The sequence below is a fragment of the Anas acuta genome, chromosome 13 (assembly GCF_963932015.1).
Source record: "Anas acuta chromosome 13, bAnaAcu1.1, whole genome shotgun sequence".
Lineage (NCBI taxonomy): Eukaryota > Metazoa > Chordata > Aves > Anseriformes > Anatidae > Anas > Anas acuta.
This window is the reverse complement of record NC_088991.1, coordinates 14161439-14185939: the sequence shown is the minus strand read 5'-3', so window position 1 is coordinate 14185939 and position 24501 is coordinate 14161439. Positions and strand designations below refer to the sequence as shown.

The following is a 24501-nucleotide window of genomic DNA, read 5'->3' as shown; positions in this document are numbered from 1 at the left end:
GCTTTCAGCATAAGGTCCAAAGAAACTAACCTTTAATAGAGCCACTGATGTTGTTTTATCCTTGCTCTTCCAAGAGCATAAACCTAGAGGCAATTCAAGAAGGAACCGCTCCAGAATTCATTGATAACCAAGGCAGCAAAGTAACAAGAGACAAATTCAAATTGTCATAGAACAATAATGTCTGGGAATTTCATGTATGTATGTATTTATTTATTTATTTATTTTTGTGAAAGCCTTGACCACCTCACCCTTAACCCCATTCTTCTTTTGGAAATGTGTAGAGAAACAGTGGTGCTCGAAATACAGGACTCAATCCCCAGCACAATCGCAAGCCATTGTGCGCTGAGTTACAAATTGGGTGTAACCCAGCTCATGCATTTGTGGCTGCTTGCTTCGTTTGAATTCAATGAATCTGAATTTCCACGGGACTGATAAATCCCAGGACGTGCTTCACCTCTAGATCTGGGGACAACCAAGTTTAGCGAATCATCTGTGGCACACAGCATCGGCAGCTACAGCCCCTGCTAGCTCATCCAGTTGTGGAAGTCTTCTAGAGCTTCAAGCCCACTTGGCATTTATCACAGCAAGGTCACTCCACCGAACTATCTCAACTTCTCAGCCACCCAAGCTGAGACTAGAACTGGGTGCACCCCCTGAAAATTCACCTGCTTCTGCTTCCCCTGAGCCCCTCTACCAGACTACGGGAGTGTTTGTAATGAGTCCTTATCCTGGACATCTGGACATCTGGCCGAGTTTATTTCTTTGAGTGCTATTTGCGGGCAATTTATCACCACTAACAGCAGGATAACTTTTGCAGTTGCTGCAGGGCCATGCGGGGCAGCGGGGTCCCCCCGGAGCGCGCCGGGGGTGAAGCACCAGGTCTGGCCCTGAGGGAAGCACTGGGGGCAGCCATTTCTCGCCGGGCCTCGCCGTCCATTTCGGCTCGCTACGCCCCCGGCAGGGAAGCGCCGCCCTGCCCGAGCGGCCGGAGGTGCGAGGGGCCGGCGCCGGGCGGCGTGGCGGCTCGGTGCAGCCCTGCCCGGCCCAGCCCAGCCCCGCGGCGGCGCTGCCGGGCGGTGCGGAGCCTGCGCACTGCGCTGTGGCGGCCCCCTCCTGCCCGGCCGGCGGAGCCGCGAGTCCCGGCGCTGAAGATGGCGGAGGGCGGCGGTGGTGGTGGTGGAGCGGCGGCGGCGCCCCCCCCCTCCTGCTCTTCCTCCTCCTCCTCCTCCTCCTTGAAGGGGCTGCGGGAGCAGATGGGTGAGAGCGGCCGGGAGGGGAAGGGCGGCTGCGGATGGGCTGGGGGGGGTGAGGGCACGGGCAGCCGCCGCCACCGGGCTCCCCCCCCCCCCGCCTCCAAGTCCCTTTCGGGGCCGGGGAGCGGAGCCTGGGGCCGCCGGGGCTTTGTGTCCGGGCTGCGCTCCCGGGGGCGGTCAGGCCTGCAGCCCCCGCAGGGGTTTGCTTTGGTCCCGGCGAGGCGCCTTTGACTGCAGAGGGAAAGGGACAGGATGTGGCATCGCTTCCGAATCAAAGATTTGATAATAACTTTTTTTTTTTTTTTTTTTAATCTGGTGTCTTAAGAGACCCAAGGAAACTCTGCTTTACGTTTGTCCTCCAGTGCATTTATGTGCCTATTTGTGCAGAAGACCCCTGGTAATTTGCACTCTCTGCAATGTGTTGTGCACGCATGATGAGTGTCCCAAACATAATTTCATGGCACAGCTGCACACATCAGCTCCGTGGGTGAGCCATTGTAAAAGATAAATATTTTCTTAGCCCAGACTAAAAAAAAAAAAAAAAAGTAAGGACACAGAATCATGGATTTTGATTTAATTTGATCTAAACTAACCTGGACTATGTACAAAAAAACTACTGCGGCAACCTACCACTTAATTGTTTTCAGTGCATCTGTGTAATTACATAAAGAAGAGCGCTGGCAAAAGGTCCTGAATGCTCAATTCATTTCTGGCAGTCTTTCTTCTTCACTATGTTCTGTATCAGAAATATTTTTTTCTCTCTTTTGAAATTAAGACAATCTAATGTTTGAGAAAGATAAGAGCCTGCCAAAAGATAGCACCTCTCACCTGCACAGGCCATGTCTATTTGATCCTTATCCTCACTGCTAGAACTGCAGAATTTCCTTTTGCGCATTGGATGCTCTCATACTGTAGATCCTACATTTTTCTCTGGCAGAGGGCACCCATGTTTGCTGACAGCTGTCATGGCCTAGATTTAGTCCCCCCAAAAAAGAGGTGAAATGTTCCGTGAACCAGTCAGCTTTTTCTCTCTTTAACTACACACATGTTCTAATGTGCACATTGTGTTGAAAAAAAAAAAAAAACCACCCTCACTAGATCCTAGAAAGGGTAGACCTTGAGGTTTTTTTCCCGAGGCAACAGAAGTCACTGAACCAGAATCTAAACTTCAGTTTATATAGAATGGATTTCTACCACTTACGTGTTGGAAGATGAGCTTATTGCTAATCTGAACTGAGCTGTCTGTGAGTGTACAGTTCTGTTCCTAACTTTTCCTTCGCTATCTGGAGAAAGCAAGTAATGTTTAGAAATCATCCTCACAATCCAGTGTTTAACAGTGGAATTTGTGAGATAATTGCCACTGTATTTGCTGCTGTTTGGCAGAGTTGTGAGCAGTAACTAAGTGATAGAGCAGCTGTTTGGGGAAGATCTGTTTAAAAAAAAAAAAAAAAAAAGCATGAGGAACCTTGTTCTGTCCCACGCTGCTGTTTGTCAGGTTTGGAGATGTGGGGAGAAGGACATAACATTTTGCTTCTGTAAGGTCAGATGGCTGAGCGGGGACCTTCTCAATTCCAAAATATCTGCTAGCCAGAATTCTAGCAGCCAGCCTCTGCTGGGCTGTGGACAATTACATACTTTGCTGTCTTAATCTGCAGATCAAACATCTCTGCAAACAAATGCAGTGCTGCAAGTACATTCAGTCCTTTGCCTTTGAACTTCTGGTTGGGAATCTCATGTTTAAGGCCAATAAATATAAGTGGGCAGCATCTTGCTGAGAAACCATGTCTCCTTCTGGTATACGTGTGTATATATATGTATGTGTATATATATACATGCATATCTATGTATGTATACACATAAACCTTTTGTGAAGTTATCTTTTGTGTAGGTTCCTTTTGTAGGTCTTTAATACAAGACGCTGCCAGGTCCTTGTTCCCTGCCTCTGCTTTCTGCTACCAGCCTTTTGATACTGGTTTGATTTTCAGCTGATTGGTACTGGTTAGTTACTTTAGTCCTTGAAAATGTAGAATCCCAGGGTGCCACTAACTTCCTTATCTATGTGGTAAGGTTAAAGAGAATCTTTTTCTTGCAATTCAAGCTGGTATTGAGATAAGGAAAAGGTGTTTCTTTTTCTTTGAGTATCAGTTGTAATTAAGAATCTGCACGCCAAATCATGCTTGCTGTATCAATTCTACAACTCCTTTGCAGTATTTTTCTGCCCTTCACACCTGTCCAGTATTATTTCCTTTAAGAAGGTGACAAAAAGCAGAATTTGCTTCTACAACTAAAAGCTATTGAACGTTGCAATCGCTGATGCATGAACAGGCAACTTTCATTACATTTGAATTGTGATTATACACTATGAAACAGCAGCATGTAAATGGCAATTTGTTTCTCCGTTCTTGTGATCCACGCTGGCTGTTGTCACCCGTCAGGGACAAAGAAGATTTTTTGCTCAGATTCTAATACCGTAAGCACTGCTGAGGCTTATAAAGACTGAAGAAGCAGGGGATAGTGAATTACTTCGTAGGTTACCCAGTAAGTGAGGGGTCTTGAGTGGTATTTGAGCAGAATTTTTAAAATACATGTTTAAGCTGTTGTAGCCTGCATTTATTTTATTGTTTAACCTTCATTTTCACTGAAATACAAAGATCTCGTCTTGACTTTCGTAGCATCAGTGACAGGGGACGTGTCTACTTTTGCCAGAGCTTGGATACGCAGTTGCTAGGATTTCCACTTGTATTTTGAGTCATTGTAGTGAAGGTGCTTCAAAACATGCACTTTGTATATTAAAATGCTATATGTAAATTTTCCCTTCCAAGGCCTACACAGTCTTTTTGGGAAACCTGTTGCATGACATGGGACAAAACTAAGGAGCCTTTTTTCTTTGGCCTTTTCGACAAATCTAGCTGCAGGCACAATTCCCATTGCCTACATGGCCAAGCCCAGTTTGGTCAGTTGTCTACTAAAGCAACAGCTCCAGTCAATCCAATTGTTTGTTCTGCTCTGCTTAAGTGACTGTCTGCCTTTGTCCCTTTTGCCTGGAATGCAGCTCCTGGTAACTTCTTTACCAAACACCTATATACAGAATTTGCATTAAAAGAAGTCTAAATGGGTAACTAATAGGGAAAATTAATTGTTCAAGCAAGTATTGAGGAACATGTGCAAATTTGTCTGGTCTCCAGGTAATAGACATCTAATAAAACGTGACTTCAGTGCACAAGTTCATAGCAACAGCTGTGGAGGTACTAGAGTAATGATGTGTAGAGAAAACACTTTGGGACCCAGCAGCCTCATCAGACAACTGATGATTTATTTGATCTCTGCACCAGAGCTTCTGGCGGGAAGAGAGGAAGAACTAACATTCACATTTGGCTCTTCAAAAGCCTTTCAGTTTTACAGAGTGGTTGTGACTAGAGGTGGTCTTCAGAATTGTTCTGGGAAACTGTAAGATGAAGAATCTGCCTTTGTTAAGTACCTGATAGCATGGAGGGTGGTACAGTAAATGCATCTTCAGTATTCAGTTGTCTAAGTTGGTAGTGTTTGTACAGATGGCTCACATGTTTTCCATCTGTGGAGCAAAGGTGGCCTGGTGACTGGGGCATTAAAGTGGCATTTGGTAGATCTGAGTTCAGCTTCTTGTGTTCTCAAACTCCTCATGGCTTTGGAGAAGGCCTTTAAGGTTCTCCTGTGCTTCATCTTATTATGCTTATACATAAAGCAAAAAGAAAAAAAAAAGTCTCAAAACTATATGCCTATACAACATATTTTGGGAAATTTCTTATTCACAATGTTCCATTTCCTGATTTCCTACTTGTTTTTTTAATGCATTAACATTACAAAAGATATATTTGTATTCCATGCTTCAACTGAGATGAAAGTATTGAACAAATAATGACTTGCAAGGATCACAGCTGTAATGGTGGAAGCGCAGAGATTCAGTCATTTTTACTGTCCTTAACTGTATACATCCTTAAAAAATGATTGGAATCAAGGACTGCTTTTTCTTTATACGCTTGTCTTTTAAAATAAGAAAATGGATAGCAATATTTAAATTACTGATATGTTGTTATTGATTCTCAGTTCTTAAAAGCAATAAGACAGTTAAGCAGAAAAGTGAGGAAAATGGAAGAAATATTCTGGGATAGTCATAGAAGTAGTGAATTCTGATATCTTTATGTAAACATGATTAAATAATCAAAGATACTAACAGCCCCATTGTGAAAGGACATCCTGACAAATAAAATTCTGAGCATGCAATTCTAATGACTTCTCTGAATATGACTTACCAGATGACTTGGGATGCTTTAAAAACAAACTAGGGACGACAAATTCCTGTCAACCACAAATGAATTGGAACCATTTAGCTTCTAATTATGCAGCTTACAACCAGGTAGTTCTTAATTGATGATATGCTTTTGATACGTTTGCACATGCCTGTCCAATAATTAAAACTTTTAGATGTAAATGATTAACTTGCTAGCAGTGTAGGATTCGTGGAAGAAGACCACATGGTGCTCGATGTGTTTTCATTTGAAGGAGAATCAGTAGCTGCCATGCCTAATGCCTCTGCAGTCCACAGAGCGTGGCTGTTCACAGCATACAAAAATGGACACAAGCATTTGCTCATGATGCTTGCTCTAGATGCTTGACATTTGTTTTCTTTTAAATTATTTTCATTTTCTGGTCAGTTTTAAACTTCTGCCTTGCAGGTGAAGAAGCCCACAGTTATAGTTGCCTTTGACAAAAATCATTACCATTGATAGTGTTCAGAATACCTCTTCCTTTCCTCTGTTTTCTGTCTTCATAATTCACAGGGGACTTCTAAAGTACTGTTTTATGAGTATTTAGCTGGCTCTTAATTCACTGACACCCTCTGCTGTTTAAATGCACCGACCCGAATCCTGGAAGGGAGAAAAGATACTGCTGTGGCTTTTGAATAGCCTTCTCTGAGCAAGAGTTTTAATGTTTTTAGTGTTAAAATCCTCCCAAATCAGAGGGGGGTTGGCTCCAAGAGTATAGAAATTCTATAGAGATCTTTATACTAAAAGAACATAAATGAATAAATGTGTTCTATGAAATTGGATGTTTACCCTCTTTTTAGTTTTCTCAAGATAATTGTGTAAAGAAACAGTTTGGTGGAACAGCGCTGATCAATGATACCTAGTTCTGGATGTTCAAAGCCTAGGACAGCAGTCTCAAGGCCAGACCAGCAAGTGTCACCTTACATTCAGCTTTCTCTGAAAGGTTTTCTGTCACTAGGTAATGAATTAAGCAAAACCATAGTCTCTTGATTGTTCTCTCATGCCCTTTTATCCTGCTTGTTGTTTTTTTGGTTTGGTTTGGTTTTTCACCCATTGGTCATTTTTAGCTTACCTTCCTTGTAGTGAAATGCCTCAGTACTTTTATTATTTAATTGTTTAGGTTAAGCATGCAGTTTTAAGAAAATTTACAGTTTAATTCCTTTTGCATTTTGTGCCACCGTGTTCTCGCTGTTGACCTGTCAGCATCTGATAGCACTGAGCTGGTGCATGCCGTATGTGAGTGCTGTATGGGTCTGGAGGATGGTCTCTTGGAGGTAAACGCCAGCGTAGTCTCTCTTCTTCTGAAGCAGAGAGAGTGTTGGAATGGGTTCTTAAGCTGCTATAAGAAATTCATCAAGTGTAAAAGGCAAAAGCAGTAGTTTTCACTGCTTTCATGTAAAGGAGCTATTATCCTTTCATCTAAAGAAAGCTCGAAATTGTTTTCACAGGATTTGTCTCAAGTTAGTTGTGACTTGTAGTGCTAGGCTGTGTTCTGGCATTGTTTTGGCTGCATGAATTAAACAATTGGCAGCCAGCAAATAAGAGGACAAAAGCATTTACAAGAAAATGCTTTGAGCAAGCAAAAGAAACCAAACTATTCAGGAAAGGGGGAAGTAGGGGATAAGAGAAGTTAGCTAATTTCCAGTGTTAAGGGTAGTGCAATATAAAAGAAAGAAATCATAAAATAGATGTGAAAGAGGAAAAGAGGACAGAAGTTTGTCCTGAAGTTACTTTTCACAGTGGCTGTGCAGGTGTACGAAGAGAAGTCAATTTAAGGCAACCTCCATAGCTGGGAGAATACACCAGGTTTGGCTGACGTCTGTCTGTCTTCCTTTTTCTGGCTCCTGGGCTGGAGAAGTATAGGAGGAACTCAACTGCTCTGTGCAGGTTCGCAGTGGGACTGCTCTGACAGCTGTTAAGCTAGTCAGCATGAGGGACAAAACACATTAAAAATAATTTTTGAATTTATTTCAGGACTCCGAGGCATTGCAAAGTGTTAGTAAAGAAATAAAATGATCTGTACTGAAGAATGAGTATAGATAATCTTCTGCACCATGTATAAAATGTCACCATTTTACCTTTTTGTTCCTTCTGTGGCTGTTAAACCTGTCATATTCTGTCATGTTTGCATACACCTATATATAAGCATATAACCTACATCATGTAACACTTAAATTTCATAGTGAATCCACATAAAATGATGTAAGGGTATATTTATTATATAAATTACTTTTGTTTTAGGATAGTGTATCAGGATATTAGGATATTGAAATTTCCACAACGCAGTTAATAGGTAAATATTGATTTCTGCTACACTTGTGGATGTCCACAAGAGATTTTCAGTCATAGTTTATTTCAGCAGCTTTAAAGTCATTATTTAATAGCTCTTCAAAAGAAATCACTCAGAGTGGATGAAAGCATTTTTTGTTTGTTTTGCAGTTTGCAGACGGAGTTTGTGGCTGCCAACCCACAGAAACTTTGTGCAGAAATATTCTCTTTATATCTAAAATGCAACTATAATGTGTTGGAGAATTTTATTGAGGCATTTTAGTGCCTTGCTCTTTCACTGAGAAACATAATGAGCATTCCAAACTTTCCAATTCCATGGCCTCCCTGTACCTGTGTCTAAGTAGGACTCTGCTTCTAGACAGCAAGGAAACAACAGCAATGCATGGCCATTTGCTAAGGAGTACAGCTGGGACTGTAAGCTTTGTGTATGCCTTATGTAGGAAGTGTCAGCTCTAAAGAGAGGTCATTGTGCAAATGAGCTTGGTAAGCACAATGCAATAAAGAGATTAATAACTAATACCACATAGAGCACAGAAGTGATCCGAGTTGCATTAAACCTTTGCAGAGAGTTGGGAATACGTGAGCTGGGGAAGCATCCTCTTTGGCGTGCCTTTTTGTACAAAACATATCAACAGAGATTGGTGAAAGAGTACCTTCCTATTAAAAAAAAAAAAAAAAGGTGAAATCATGCTGAATGCAAAGCCTTTTCACTTTACTTTGGGAAGGTGAGGAAGAACTGTGGGGAAAAGAGAGTGGCAAAGGAGAAAATGAGGGATGCAGAAAGCCACTGAGTAATTGAGAATAGAGTACCTGCCATGACTCAGTTTCGTTTCTTTCAAGTGGTGAGTAGTAACATACCTTACTCGTAAAGAACCCCAAGCTGTGAAGCCTGGTCTCTTTTCCAGAAAAGTGGGGTGAATGTAGCTACTCAACCCTGTAGAAGTCCTCTGTGTACATGGTATAGGCAGCGCTCCTACCATCTCTGTGATGGCTTCTCAAAGAGTTGGTGACATCTCTTTGTCCTCTTTAAGCCTTGTGCTGGAAGTTGCTTTCCCCATTAAGTAGAGAGAAGCATAACTCTGGTCTGAGTGGTGCGAGCAAGGTTAAAGTAACAGAATATGAGAGAGAGTAGGAATTAGGGAGACTCTCCATAGGAGGCTGGTTCACAGTAGGTATCGCTAGCTTTTGGACCAAGCATGGTACTCAGCTGATTCTGCTTGTGGACAATGGGGTAGCTTCTCTGGCTAGAGAAAGTTTTTGCAGATGCCTTCCAATTCATTTAAGAACAAATTTTGATTTGGCCTGTGCTCTTACTACGTTCAGGTTTGGTTTAGATTGTGTGCTTCCCTTTGGGAAATGTGTACAGAGATCAACCCACAAATTAACTAACAATCTTCCTGGTGCCTTGCTGAGCATGCCCTAGGCTGAAAAAGCATGTAACATCTTCTTGAGATTGCTTCAGACATATCTTTGTGCATTTCCTAGTAAGAAGTAGGTTTTTTTTAATTATGTGGATTATTTTTTTTTGATGTTTCCAGTTCTTAATCTAAGTATGGATATTTTAAGGATAATTGCAAACTTACTTTCTTGCAAATATATCTCAAGTATTTGTTTGTAGAGCTGCTAATTTGTATACTATAAATGCTTGTGTCAAGCAGTTTTCCAGTGGGAGCAGTACTTTTGATGAGCTGAACAAATCATCCTAAGATGCCTTGAGCATTGGGAAGAAAACCAGATTGTAGTAGAGAATTAGGTGCAGAAATAGACTTAAACACCACAGGATAAATGCTGGGGGGGAGAAAGCACATAAAGGTAATAAAATAAATATCCCACGTAGGGAATATGTCTAAAATGAAAGGCTGCAAATACAAACTAGAAAAAGGGTAGGACAACAGGAAGCTCTTCTGGCCTGCTGAAGCTGAGAGACGGCGTGCACTGTTTTCGGAAGATCTGCATGCTTCCCATCTGGTGAGTGCCCAGACAAAACAGGAGAACCATCTGCTTCCCAGCTGGTCCGTCAGAAGGTGCCTGCTGGGCGGCACGCGTGCCGCTGGTGGAGCCCGTCAGCCCCCACAGCCTGAAGGTGGGACGTGAGGAGCACCAGGGAAAACAGAGAAAAGGGGGAAAGCAGGGAAAAGAGTGTGTAGGGAGGGGGCTGTTCCGTTCATCATTAAAAGCCTGGTTGTCCACCAGTTCGTGAGAGGGTGCGGTGCGTCTTGCTGCCCAGGAGTAATGCTGTAAAGACAGTATCCAGTTTTTCAAACTGACTAATGTATGGTCTTGCATCTGTTTATCTTAACCTGTGGTAATTAATAGGTGTAAATCAGCTTAAAGGAAAATACATGGAAATCTCAGCCTTGAATCCTGACTTCTTCCTGCTTTGGAAAAAAAGGTTAAAAGAAATAGGATCTGAGGAGTGTTACGGAAAGGGATTACTAGCAGCTAGGCAAGGAGTTACTGCTTGAGAAAAGAGCTAATGCAATACAAAAATGACATTTTGCAAATTTAACGCAGTCTGCTATAAAATCAGAGATGTTTAGTGGGAAGTTCAAATTCGTTCTTTTTTGCATTGCTCGTTGGCTTCTTGGCACCTGATTTAAACATTTGTGAAAACGTGTAGATTGACAATGGTGCTTAACATTGAAGAGATCCTCTAACTTTAGTTTGAAAGGCTTACCCTGGTTTTTTTTTGTTTGGTTGCTTGGTTTACATGATGAGTCAGTAAATCATAAGAACCAGAAGGATTGCTGTGAAAGTCAGCATATTCTGCTCTCCCTTCTGGTTTGGCACAGGAGAGGAAAAGAGAGCGGGGCAGCGTCTGATCGGGTGAAAGACACTGTGAAAGACGATGCGATGGGAGCCCTCAACCTTGCTAGGTAAAGGGACGGAGCCGGTTCAGGTCCTAATGAGGCTTGCTAAGAACAGCAACTGTGTAGGTCCTCTGACAGTCTTGGCAGTGGCCAAGAGCATTAACTCGGCGCAAGGATAGAAATAGAAATAAAGCTTTATTTATAGCAGCGGGCTCTTCAGGGCATATTGGAAACCTAATCAGAACGGGAAGTGTTGTCATGCTCGGTGCGAGGGAGGTGCCACCAGACCTGTGCTGTTAGCTGGGCTGCGGGCTGGAGGTGAACCAGGACGAGTCCAGCTCGTGGCAGCTCCTGGTGCTCTGGTTGGGTTGGGTTGGGTTATCTTGTCTGAGATGTGCTGGGCCAGATGTGTAATGTTAGATGGTAGTGACAGGGCAGAAGGAAAACTGCTGCCCAAGTTACTAACCATTTTCTGTCCCAAATAGCCCTACTTTATTATGCACAAATGCAGCTATTGGTACTGGCCACATGGGTGTCTTGTGCCTTTATAAATTTTAGCTGAAGTATTTAGACTACTGTAAAATAAGCCCGCATATCATGCTGATAACAAATAATTGTTGTGAAAGCCTTTAGTGACTGCTGTGGGAGGGAAGCTCAGACTAGAAAGGAGATTTAGTTTGCCTCTTAGGGAATTTTTCTTCTCCAGGAAGTTTGCTGAATGTGTCCGTGAAGGCATCCCCCAGTACTACAGCACACAGTACAGGCTGTAGTGAAGTGGTTGTTAACTGGTTTCCTGTTCTGGGGTTTCCTGATTAATTACAGAACTACTAGGCTTATTTTACAAAAACAGGTAGGTTTTGTGGGAAATTCATTTCAGTGAAGCTTTGCTTCTTAGCAGATTGCTGCATTCAGTATGAAAAAGTGTTCTAAAAAATCACAGGCATCTTATGCTAAAGAATGTTTAAATCTAATTAAAAAGTCTTTTTACCATATTAAAGAAAAATAAGATCTGTGTTTTTTAAAATTTGTACAGTACAACAGTGTGTAGTTAATCTCCCCATACAGTAGAATGTTGATGTTGAAAATCACAGATTTTATCGTAAATTGACCATAAAATTGACAAAGGCCATTAAACCTTTCTTCTGATGTGAGATTTGGTGAAGCTGAGCTCACACATTTTGAGGATTCATGTAATGTGATAGCTGTTTCCCTTTTAATAATCTTGTGCTTAAATCTGTAGTTCGTTTTTAATTCTAATTTTGTTAGTTAAATGGATTGTTTCGGTGTGACATGAAGGTGCACTCCTAGTGCCTCTGAATCTTGCACTTCCAAATTTGTAAGCATTTCTATTAAAATTACAGATCGTTGAATCAGTGATCAGAAATGTTTTAACTGCCATGCAAAATCCTTTGGCTAAATATTTCTTCTCTGTGCCCTTTGCAAGTTGTACTGGTTTTGTAACCCACTTTTATGTTCTTCTATAGAATCTCAAATATTTTTTGCAACCTTAGTTATATTTTTAAAATGAACTAATTGCCTTGTAGATGGGACACATTTTTAATTGGTGCCTTCTAATCATAAACATCAATAAGTGTTTGTGTGCTTTTTTTAATGAATAAATACATAATCCCATAAATCCATAATAACCAGTTTGTTCATCAAGATTTCTAATAGTAAAATACTTCTACAGGTAAAGTAAGATTAATTAGGTACCTTTTTACATTACAGCTTGCTTCTCTCTGTAACTTTGTTACAGAAATTTGGGTGTTTAAGTTTCTGGGAGTAGAGGCAAAATTCCAGTGCTGGTTTTGACTAGAACCTGTGTCCAAGTCAAGTGAATTTATTCTGATGTGCTCAGTTCCCAGCTGGGCTGGGGTGAATTGTCTCAGCCCACCTGTGTACCTCTTTCGATGGACTGAAGAAACAATGCAACTGGGTTTCTGTATTTCTCTTAATTTAAAATTGTATTTGAAGATGCTCGTATTTTTTCAGTCTTTGTAGCCTACAGGGGTATAAATGTTCTGGCTGTCTGTTCCTCTGCTCAGAAAAACCTGCAGTAGGCTGTTCTTTCTCAGAGTGTTTTCACATCTTGTGTGCAGCAGATACAACTTGTCTGGTGACCAGAGCCAGATTCATGTCTATGTGACCTGCAGTACTCACAAAATCAGCTTTTTGACTGTCTTTTTGTCTATGTGGTGAAATTACAGTGTGCCCTGTTCTAGCTCTTCTCGTTGCAAATTGGTAATCTTACCATGTCGCATTATATCAGGTCTCTTATTTGTTCGAAAAGAGCCTCTAAGATGCATTGGGTAGAATTGAGGAAGACTTTTGTTTGGGGCTGCAATGAAAAATTAATTCAAGACATGGCAACAGCTGCGGGTGACAATTTAGAGTTGCTGAATAAGTATTGTAATCAGCATTTATCACTGACATCACATGGGATTAAACACTTTGAGGTGATTGTTCTTGGGCACAGCCTTAGGGAGGATTATTACCATGACAGAGCTAGTTGTCATGGCAATACATGAAGAGGAGAGAGGCTCTTCCTTCCTCTTTTCCTCTTTTGCAGTTTGCACTCCTCTATTAAAGGAAGCCTGAGATCATTGACAAAGCTTTTTTTTTTTTTTTTTTTTTTAATATAACACCAAAATTGCTATTCCATGTTATGGTTTAAATCATAATTACAAAATGGATTACCCTTTCTGCTTAAAACAGGCGTTAACTTCTACTTTTTTTATGTATAATTGATGGCAAATCTGATGTGTCTGGTGCTGCCCGGTGCTTCCTCTTGCTTTTTCCAAAGTTAAGCATTTCTGAAAGACCCCAATTGATCTCCCTCTATCTGTGAGCCAAGGTGACTTGATGCTGATGAAAATGCGTCCCTGGTGTAAAGATGCTGTCCCATTCAAAGCTGGGCAGGGAAGCGGGGTAGAGCTGTCTGGCCCACAGGCTGCCCTGCCTGCTCTCTGTGCAACGTTTTGCCTTCAGACCCTAAACATCACTAATTAAAGTGAAAAGGGATACCAAAATAAAGCAGATTTGTGAAAAATGATACAGTAAATAGTCTCCCTGACTTCTTAAGGGCTTTTCTTAAGGGCTTTTGTCATTTAGTGAAATTAATATAGCCAGCATTCAATTTCTGTATGATTAACTGGGAGCCATAGCCCTGCAGTTCTCTGTATTCACCTTGGTAGGACTCAGAGAAGGTGAATTGGTCTCTCCACAATTGCTCAAATTACTATTTTGGAATCTAATTTATAATTAAAATTTATTTTTGAAGATCCAATTTCAGAAGTACAATGTAAGCATTCCTAATGGTTTACTTTATACAGCTAACCCACTTTCTTTTTCATGTAATGAAATAATGAAAGATGCTCAGAAACTTTTTCCTGCTTGGGTCTCATCAAAATATTATTCGATCACTGCTAACAGTCTATTATGTTTGTTTAAGCCTGCAAATACAAGTGCATAGCAAAAAGTTTTTATTAAGTGTTTAAGTCAGACTTATAACTTTACTAAATATTGTTTCTCTTATAATAGTTCACTATTAAATGTTTGATTTTTCTGAAACCATGTAGTCCTTTTCTATGCATTGTAAAACATAAGCTTTTGTCTCTGTTGCTTTTACAAATAAAACCTGTGTCACCTCTGAAATCTCATCTGAAAAATTGTTTCTTCTTAAAAAATGAGCAGGCCCAAGTTAGTTATTAAATTAAAGAATCTGCAGCCTCAAATAGAACTTGATGCTTTTATTTTATGTGTTTATTTCATGAGTTAGGGTTGTAGAAATTCTCTTAATATGGAATGATTCTTTCTCACAGTTGCTGCAGCCCAAGCCATAGCAGAAGAAAGAAGAAGCCAAAGTGGTGTTAGCCCTATTGCAGTCCAGACCTCAATAAACATAAAGACAGCAACTAAACCAGGTATGATTATTGGTCATTGTTCTTAATGAAGTGTTGGGTTTACAGGGAGGTTTTTAAAAAGAAGTTTGATGCTCTTTCCTTAGTAGAGATTAGCATGAAGTGCTTGTTTAGATGGTTCACAGATTCATTGAAGGTCTAGTTCTGATGACAGGCTTTTTGTTCTCAGTGCTCTCAGTTCAGCTGCTGAAGTTGCCTATCATTTCAGCAGGACATAACAATGAAGATAAATGCATTCTTCATGTTCTGGTTTGCTTGCCAGTTCACTTCTGTCTGAAATTCAAGTTTTTATACCTACAAAGACTCAGGCAGTCTTGGTTCTGCTTAGCCTGAAAAGTAGCTATCCTGCAGCACTTTGAATTTGTCAAGATGCATAAACTATCTGTTCCCAGATGGAGTTTTCCTAGATTCCTGTATTTCTTGATCATGGGAATTAATATGTGCAGGAATAAGGATCAGAGTTGAATTTGGAATAAGTGTACATTCTACAACGTCTGATGTTTCCCAGGCTTTCTTTTGACTGCACACAGTGGGCTTTTTAATCTTGTGCATACTTTCAGCTGCACCCATTAAAAAAGGATCGGTTGTAGTGAGGGAGTGGAAAGGGGAAGGGGGAGGGTATTCTGCCTCTTCTTAGTTTTCCAGTTGAGATCTCTAATCTCTATATAAAATGTGCAGTGCTTTGGTGGTATGCATCTCTCAGGATGTTCCATAATCCTGTCAGTAGGAAAGACTTTACGACTACTTTATTTAGATTTAAATGTTCAAAATAACTGACAATTACATGTCTTCACTTTTTCTTTTGACAGTGATAGATGGTTCTACTCTAAGAACAGAAGAAAGGCAAAGACTAGCCAGGGAGCGTAGAGAAGAGCGGGAAAAGCAACATGGTATTTTCTTGTTCCATTTGAAATATAATTTCTGAAAATCTTTGTGGTAAAAGAATAGCTTATGCTCTTACTCCTCTTTTAGTCACTTTTTTCAGCTTGCTGGAGACCACCAACCAGGGCTGTCCTTGGTCTTGCTTCAGTGACCATCTGTGAACCTGGAGAAAAATTAGAGTTGAGAGGAAAATATTACAGAGATTTTTGGCTTCTTGAAACTGTATATTGCTTCTGTCCTTCCAGTTCTGAGGGACCACCAGGCAAATAGACTCAACTTCTTGTTGGAAACCTCAGCAAAAACATTTCTGAAATGATAACCTTTATCTTAGAGCTTCTTCCTGTAACCCTGAAGACTGAGGTTTGAGAAACACTGATTCAGAGAAAACCAAAAAGGACTTAGCTAGTTGAATGGCTTGATTGCCTCAAATACTGCTTCTCTTGTTTCCTAGCATGCTGAAAAGGCTCCTGGATTTAAGTGTCAGCAGTATATGCTTTATTTTAGCTAAGAATCTGAGACTTAGAGAAGAGTATAAAACTCTTGCCCAGCTTTATGCTGTTTGTGATGTGAATCTGAGTTTATATATGTGAAGCAAGAGATGAAAGGGTCACGGTATGCCCTGCAGTCCTTGTTCTCGGTCTCCCAGCTGGTGAGAAGCAGTGTCTTACTCTGGCCTGCATGTCTGTGTTGCTTAATGTGTGATCAAAGACACACAAAACAGGAATGATCGTCTCTTCCTAACATGAAGAGAGAACAGGACTGGGATGTACGTAAATTCAGAAGTATTTTTGGGGCTTTGTACGTAGATAATGCCAATGTGTTGTTAATATAATTATCTGGTCTCTAAGATCATTTCATCTGTCTAGCCACAGAAACTACCTCTACTGTGTATTCAGGCGCTAGATTTTTGTCAGAGGAGGTGAAGCTTGTTAAACTCTGCACAGCTGTATCTAGGTGGAGGCTGTGGAGAACAGTGACATAACTATTTGAACTCAGATAAAGTATCTACAGCGTTTTCCTGTGTTGTTGCCCAATGCTTTACATCTTTTCCATATATGTTTAATTCTAAAAAACTGAGAATTGCAACATAGAAAATTCCACCCTTTGATACTCAACTTACTACTTACTTATTAAGACTATTATGATGGCAAGGAAAGTGTGTATATACATATCCTGGCATTCCTGTCTAGACAGTAAAGTGTAATGGCAGAAAAGGTTCGAATTCATTGCTATCCTGGGGACAGAATTAGACATCTCAGTCATCATGTGAAGTGTCATCCAGCACTGCTAGCTAATCTTGCTATGTGTTGTAGTTTGAAGGGGTGATAATTTTGCTTGGTAGTTTTGCCTGTAATCCATGTTGTAATATCAATGAATAGTTAAGTTTGATTTCAGTTTTCTCTTAAAAATTTACAGCTGCCAAAGAAACACAAATCCTTGAAAAGGAGAGAAAAGCAAAACTTCAGTATGAAAAACAGTTAGAAGAAAGGCAGAGAAAGCTAAAAGAACAAAAGCAGAAAGAGGAACAACGGAGGGCAGCAGTAGAGGAAAAAAGAAAACAGAAAATAGAAGAGGAAAAGGTACTGTGTCTTGAAGTTCTGTAGTTGTATAGGAGCTCCTACATTATGTTCTTACCATGCTCTGAATGATGAAAAATAGAAAGTCATGGGAATGCTGTGTGTGTTGGAACGTAAAAACATTTTACACATCTGTACAGTGGACATGTCCTCCATCCCCATCCCTGGACTAGTTTTAACTATAGCTGAGGAACTCTGGACTTTGGAAGCTGTGTTTGCTGTTTGACCAGTGATTATTTTTGACATTCACAAAAACAAACAAACCTCTATATTCCTAAATGTGTTGCTTCTTTTTGGTGCACTTAATAGATCCCATTTGTGAATTAGCATGGGTGACAGGTTTTAAACTTTTTTCGGCTCTGTGTCTTGCTTTCTGGGAGCCCAGCTGTGGCCAATGAGTCTCACATTCTTTCAGTTCTCCTAAATTATAATTTGTTACCATATGTTGTGCAATTGATGTTACCTATGTACTTATTTACTGCTTTGCACTTTGTATCAGCTGTTCTTAATTGCCTGTCCCTTTGCTTTTGCTTTGATTGCACATGGAGTAGCAGAGCAGTATTTGACTTGTGGAGCATGTTGCTGGCTTCATAGAAGCAGAGAACAGAAATAAATACGTTACTATGTGCCATCCCCTTTGACAAGTTGATCTGCTGATGCATGTTAAATGTGTTGCAAGTTATGAAAGGGTTGATTTACAGAAGCAGTGTAAGCAGTAAAAGCATAACACACACACATGCTTTCATAAGCTAACTGTAAGAGCTTGCTGGTTGGTGAGGAGGATGTAAGCCTGGCTGGATGTCCCCTTGGAAAGTTCAGCTATTGTCATACTGTTCGAGGAATAGGTCTCATTTTTCTTTTTTTTTGACTGGCAGTATTCTACACTGATGTTTTATTATCTATAATCAGCTTCTGGGTGTGTTCAGATGGATATTCCGTTTGAACTTCATGGAATAATTCACATTGCTGAAGAACAAGCAGAAATGTTTGGGGTGGGCTTGACTGGAGTCCAGTGTGGTATTATCTCTTCAGGCAACTACTTTAAGCATAAAACATCCCTTATGCTTCAAGAGGTGCTGCCCCTAAGCATACAGTATGTTTATTCATGAAACTTAGAGGATGATAGGTATGTTTTCAGTAGCCACTGTGGTGAGTGGTGAAGGGACTAGCCGATGGGTTTTTGATTGATGTTAACCTTGTCTTTTAATTGGTCCCTGGAGGAAGACAAAGAGAGAGATCTGTGAAGAATCAGGGAGGTAGGAAAATAGTGTGCACTTGACCTGTAAACCTTGCTTTCAACCAGAAAAGGAAAACAGATCTTGACTTTTGGACTCCCACACCTGAAAAAAACTGCTTCTAAAGAAGCTATCTTAAGGCATTATTTGCCAGCAAGATACCATCTTCTCTTGTAATTTAGCAGATAGAAGTGCATCAAAAATACATAGTCTGCCACGTGCTTGTAAGGTTCTTTAGCCAAGTCTCATTTAGTTAATCGCCTTCCTTGGATAATGCAGAGGAAGAAACACAATAGCGAGCAATGTGGAAAAATAAGTGGTTCTCTGTGTAAGCCAGTCTTGAAGACAATTAGCAATGGTACCGTTGAGATACCTGTCTTAGAACAATTACTCAATTATTCTGTACAGCTGTGCAACTGATTATGTTGATGTATTGAGTTGATAACTGATTTTCCATTGTTTATAAAGCAAAGTCTTTAACTATGACTTTCAAGAATTACCACACTGCAAATACCTTCTCATCTACAGATTACATAAAGACTAGATGCTTAGGCATGTTAGGTAAACTCTAATTCAGCTTTGTTTAACAAGGGATGAGGGGCAACAACTAAGCTTTATATTTCAAAAAAAAACTTTTCATTTTATCTTTTGTCAGTATATGGAATGCTGCTTTCCTTCCTTCCTTTCCTCCTTCCTTCTAAGTTTACTTTGTCTGTTTTACACTGTGACTGTGTCGGTTTGTATTGTGAAACGGTGTTGAAAGAAAGTGAAAGTCTTACGTCCTCAGGAGGGAGGAACATTTGGATAATAAGTCCCCTTGGCATCTTACTCTAATGTGTCGGCAGTAAATACTGCATCAAGAGATCGCTTGGGATATGACTGTTCCAGAAAAGAAATCTGTTGTTGACACGTGGATGGAAACCTGGCTGATTATGGAGAAGAAATGGTCTAGCATGATTACATTTTGTCTTTGTGCACAATAGATGAAGTTCCCACGTTAGCAGTTCTTAGTCCTGGATACAGAAGAAAGCTTTGTTCGGTACTCCTCATCCTGTCAGCAGCGATCGCTCTAGTCTAGAGCTGATTAATCTTTTTTGCAGATTTTTTGCTTTCATATCTTGCAATGGCTGGTTTCATTGTGTATCTATTGATGTCAGTATCTGTTAATACTTGGATCAGTGTTCATATAGTTCTCTGACAATACAAACAACCTTATAGTTACACTTGGTATTTTATAATGGAGAATTTCAAGCACCTCTTAGAAATAACTGGAGAATATAAATAGTGTAAAGAATAAGCAATTATTTTTGCTCAGTTTGGGCTTCATCCCTATTTAGAAAATAAGTAGTACTGTTTACTGAATAGGAAACCTGATGGCTATTTTAAGTAAAGAGTAAAATAGGTTACCTGTGCTGTCACTAGTCTAATCATGTTTACAATTTCAAAACTATTAATTGTCATTAACATTTTTGTGTGACGGTTTTTGCAACAAAATAAAACATTTTAAATCTTGCTGGAAAAAAATCTGTATTTTGTCTTCTAGCATAGCTGTGGTTTATAGTTACATACCTTCATAGTGGTGTTGTTTAATAATAGGAGCGATATGAAGCAGCTATGCATCGTACCTTGGAACGGAGTCAGCGACTGGAAACACGACAAAAGAGATGGTCCTGGGGAGGGTCTGTAACGCCAGATTCAGAGAGCAAAACAGGTAAGTAACACCTTTTCTAGCATGGCTAATATGCGTGAACACTGGCAGGTGTAGTGCTATTCATAGAGACCTGGGCATCCTTTCCTATGTTGGATCTTATAACAGGATCCACAGGTAGGTTTGGGGGGAAAGATTCCTGTCTGTACGTGTCCTGGAATGGTGCACTGGGAGAGATCTTTTCATGTACTGCCCAGCTGGAAGGCCTCTGCCAATAAGTAACTTTAAATTGGTTATTGTCCAGCAATAAAGTAAAGCCAAAAACTCTTCAATTCAGCTTATCTTCTGAATTGCTGGAATTGTACTGGGTGTATTTCGACTTTTGTTTTAAGTAGTGGCTTTTTTTTTTTTGTCAGCTTGAATGTTAATTTTTAAGTGTTTGTTTAAAGCATGTTTGAAAGTACTTATGATAGAAATAATCATGATAATCCCCATTTTTTTTGCTTGACTTAACATTGTTTATTATTTGACCTTGTAACTTACAAACCTTCTTCTTCCACAGAGCAACAGACCACAGATGAAGTTGGAACTGGTGGTATTGATTTCTAAAATTTTCTTTTTCTTTTGTTTTACACTCACTACTAATCATTTAAACTTGAGTTCTTGTTTCTCTAAAACTAAGAAAAAACATCTCCGTATAGATCTTCTCCTGGATCTTGGCCAGCTATGCAACAAACGTGATCCCTAAGTGGAAAGCAGTCCTCTACATTTTTAACTATCCCTCCCAGCTAATTAAACTATAGCTTTAGTTGTGGCATCCTGAGGGAATTTTGAGGAAAAGGATATGTGCATTTGGGTTTTTAAAGATGATTAGATACAGCATGGGAAGAGAAGAAGAGAAATTCTTAGAGGATTGTATTTGGAAATAAATTAACTCAGTAGTCAGCTTTTTTTCAAAAATGGACATTTTGAACCCTTTCATTGTCTCCTACTTTGCAAAAAGTGTGGGGTTGGTTTATTTTTTGTTTTGTGGTTTCTTTTTTTATTTTTTTTAATGAGCAATTGAAAGTACTTGTAAAATCAAATGATTTTGGTAATTTTTTTTTAAAGGGAATGGCTCCTATGTGCACTTTGATTCTTTTTCCACGTAGGGCTTTGCAAAACTAGATGTCTTATTGTCTAAATGTAATTCTATATATTTAACGTATTTTGATCGTAGTTCTGGTATTTGCCAGTGTACAGAGTGAGCCATTCACAGAAACGTTTTGGATCGCTGATATATTTGTGAAGTCTGTATGTTTAATAAGTAAAATTATTTCTTGTAGGTAGTTTAAGACAACAGCTCTCAGCTGAGACCCAGCTAAATCTGAATTCTGAAAATCTGTGCATGCTCACAGCATTACTAATTCAACACAGCTGTCTTGTAATCCTGACAATGAGACTTGCAAATGCAATGAAAGTCTGAGTGAGCATGATTTAACTACTGTGCCTTATTCTGGCAACATAGCAGAAGCATATGTATTTTATTTAAACTTCTCTCATCCCTTTCTCTGCACAGCATGAATCCCTAATTTTCTTCAAAATTAGCCACTTTCACTGTATTCGTTTACCTGTTAAACGGGTGATCTACAGAAAACATAGGGTGGATAAATCCAGCAAGCTTTCAAGTAAAATAATCTTTATTTGATCCCTTTCACCTTATATTTATATAATTGCTGGAAAGAAAACAATTACTTTTAGAGCTTGGAATGAGCTCTGCTGCATTACATCATTGTGTCTGAGTAATGCACCTGCTCTGACAGCATGTCTAAAGCAAATTTCTATAGGGTATTTTTCCATCATCAATTTCTGTGGCAGATTTGGGATTAAAGTCTCCATCTCCATTTCTTGAAATGAAAAACACTGTGGGGCAGATTTCAAATATTCTTTATTTTATATGCTTTCTTGTCTTTTGTGTTGCTGTGCAACAAAAATAAGAAATCAGTCATGTCCTTCCATGAACCAGATATGCCAGTGGTAATATTTAGGAATGTTGACTGGTAAAGCAGTGTTTGTGTGTGATGGAGATAGCATGCTCTTGAAAGTAAACCCTATGTAACTGAACATTTCACCAGCCATCAGGCATTCCGTATTAATGTACAGAATGTGATTAATTGAGACTGCACCAAATACCCCGCTGATGGTCTGAAATTTAAAAATTGATGACAACCCTAGAGTCTAATGTTGCGTTAATGACATTGCTGTCAGTGCTAAGATGAAACATGCAGGCTGTGGGTCTACCAAGAAAAATGGCAAGGCTGTGTAGTAAAGCATCCCTGATGACAGAGTCCTTATAAATGAGGGAGGTTTAGTGATGACTGCTAAGCAAAAGTAGACATTCAGGTGCACTTGAAGTGGAGACTTGTGCTATTAGAATAAAAAGTGGGTTGCAAGACTTTCCCCTTTCTAAATAGATTCTGTGTCCTCGTACAAACTCGGAAGGAGCTACAAAACAGATAATTTTATTTTATTTAGCCTAATTTTATGCGACCCCAGATAGGCAGTGCTCCAGCACCCTCTGTCTCTCAGTGAAACTTGGCTGGAAGCTAGGGTTGAGAGCTGCTCTCTCTGATATTTGTAAGGTACCATGTTCCATAGCTCCTTCCTACATTGCCAACCTTGATGCATAGTCATCATGTTCTTTCTTTGGCTTTGTTGCTAATTTTTTTTTCCATACCATTAAAAAAACCAGATGTTTGGCACCTCATGAATTATACTATATGCTTTTTCCAGTTCAAGTCCCTTGTTGCAAATAATTTAGCTTTCCCATCAAAGTACAGAAGTATTTACATGTTACCAGGCTAACTTACTTGAGAAAATTATGTCTGTCTTCTAAAGTTGTTTCGTTTAATAGCAATCTGTCCAAAACTTTGAGGTTTTCAGAAGCAATCTTGTGCTTGAGGTAGGGGAAAATATGAGGCCATCTGATCATATATTTTCAAATGTATTGATCAAAAAAGCATTGAGTTCTAACAATTTTAGGCAATTAGCGCAAAGTAAACTTTTTTGTAAATAGGAAAATTCAAATATCTGTGTGAGTATGCTTTACCAATTTGATTTTTTCCAGTCAAGGTGTCAACTGTTTTTTTATCTGAACAGTCATGTATAGACTGTACATTTTTCTTTCTAGTCGTCTAGCAGCAGTTTCAGCACTTGTCTCTACTAAACAGCACAGTCCACCTTCAGAACCTGTAAACTTGCTGAAAAAGAGGTATTTTGCATAGTGTAATTTTTCTCAAGGCAAGATTTAATTTTCAGCCCTCTGGGTCTTGGTAGGTGATTGACTAAAGCTCATAATTCATGTAGGTGCTGAAGTCTTAATTTGAACAAAGAGAAATTTATATAAAGTATCTCCATGATGTTAGGCATTTGACTAGCGTGTGCTTAAATTAAGGCAGGAACTGAGTGGTTTTTTTGTTGTTGTTTGTTTGTTGTTTTTCAAATCAGCCACTAGAGGGGAGTGTTTCCCTTTGGAAAGACCCAAATACAAAAATTACAAGTTCCTGTTTTTTGTGTATGAACTCTTGCAAGGCTGTTTTAGTTATCAGAGTACTCAGGCTTCATTCAAAAAATACCATTTTTGTCACGTTAAGAAAGTATCATCTAAGCTCAGATTTTGTTTCTTAACTAGATTGACTAAATTCCCCTTTCTCTTACCCCATGGAGACTTTCCTTTTAATTCACTGTGACAACAGCTTTCTATTTCTTTAGATTCAGCTTCAGAAGGTGTGTTCCACTTCACATGGGTTCACATTTGCTGCTTTGAGAGGGAGACCCTTAGCTCGTGGTGCTTTAGGAAGTCTGGGTTGGGTACATGAATCAAAAGTAGAGGTAGGGGTGTCCATAGGAACAGCTTGTGCCCTGGCTCTTGCTGTAAGGAGCTGCTACAGCACACTAGCCAAAGGGAAAAGAAGCTGCCCCTGTGGTGAGTAGTGCTGCTTTTTCCTTTCGCGTTTCGTATGCGCTGATGAGTTTGTATTAATCGTCTTTGCAGTCCAATGTACCAGCACAATCAACTATTTGTGTTAGAAGTACAGAACTTTTGGTGTTTATTATGCTAGTCCGTAATGCTTTACATACGTTATCGTATTCTACTTACTGAGTTTCCATAGCAATAGATCCATGCTTTTTCAGGGCTTTCACGCTTTGGAGTAGTGTTCATCCTGAAAGAACATTATTTGAAATTAAAAAGCAGGTCTTTATCTGGCTTGTGGTAAACTTAAAATTTTGCAGTATGAGTTGTGATTTTGTGTGTGTGTTTGTATACTCATATAGAAGAATTAATTAATGTCTCAAGGTGTAGTTGTTTCAGAAGAGTAGGAAAGCTGGTTGGAAACATGAACTTAAGGAATAACTTTTAGGGAAAAAAAAAAAAAAAAAAAAAAAAGAAATTTCTGAAATAAAACAGCCCTTCAGAAATAATCAGAAATAAGAATGCTTTCTTGACTTTCTTCAGGACTTGGTTTTATAATTCCAGAAGCATTTATTTTGGTTTGTTTTTCTTAACTAGCGAATGAATAACTGTTTTGAGATACCTGAGTGGA

At 39.6% G+C, this 24501-nt stretch overlaps 1 protein-coding gene across 1 annotated transcript in view; it reads left to right on the top strand.

Moving 5' to 3' along the window:
* Positions 1 to 805: 805 nt before the first annotated feature.
* MAP7D3 (MAP7 domain containing 3) overlaps positions 806 to 24501 on the top strand; it is a 43250-nt gene continuing 19554 nt past the window's right edge. Inside the window, exons 1-6 of the mRNA XM_068697413.1 lie at positions 806 to 1257; positions 14478 to 14579; positions 15386 to 15466; positions 16875 to 17038; positions 19867 to 19981; positions 20481 to 20513. Of these exons, the coding sequence (XP_068553514.1) occupies positions 831 to 1257; positions 14478 to 14579; positions 15386 to 15466; positions 16875 to 17038; positions 19867 to 19981; positions 20481 to 20513 (922 nt within the window). The 5' untranslated portion in view covers positions 806 to 830. The remainder of the gene's footprint in view (positions 1258 to 14477; positions 14580 to 15385; positions 15467 to 16874; positions 17039 to 19866; positions 19982 to 20480; positions 20514 to 24501) is intronic.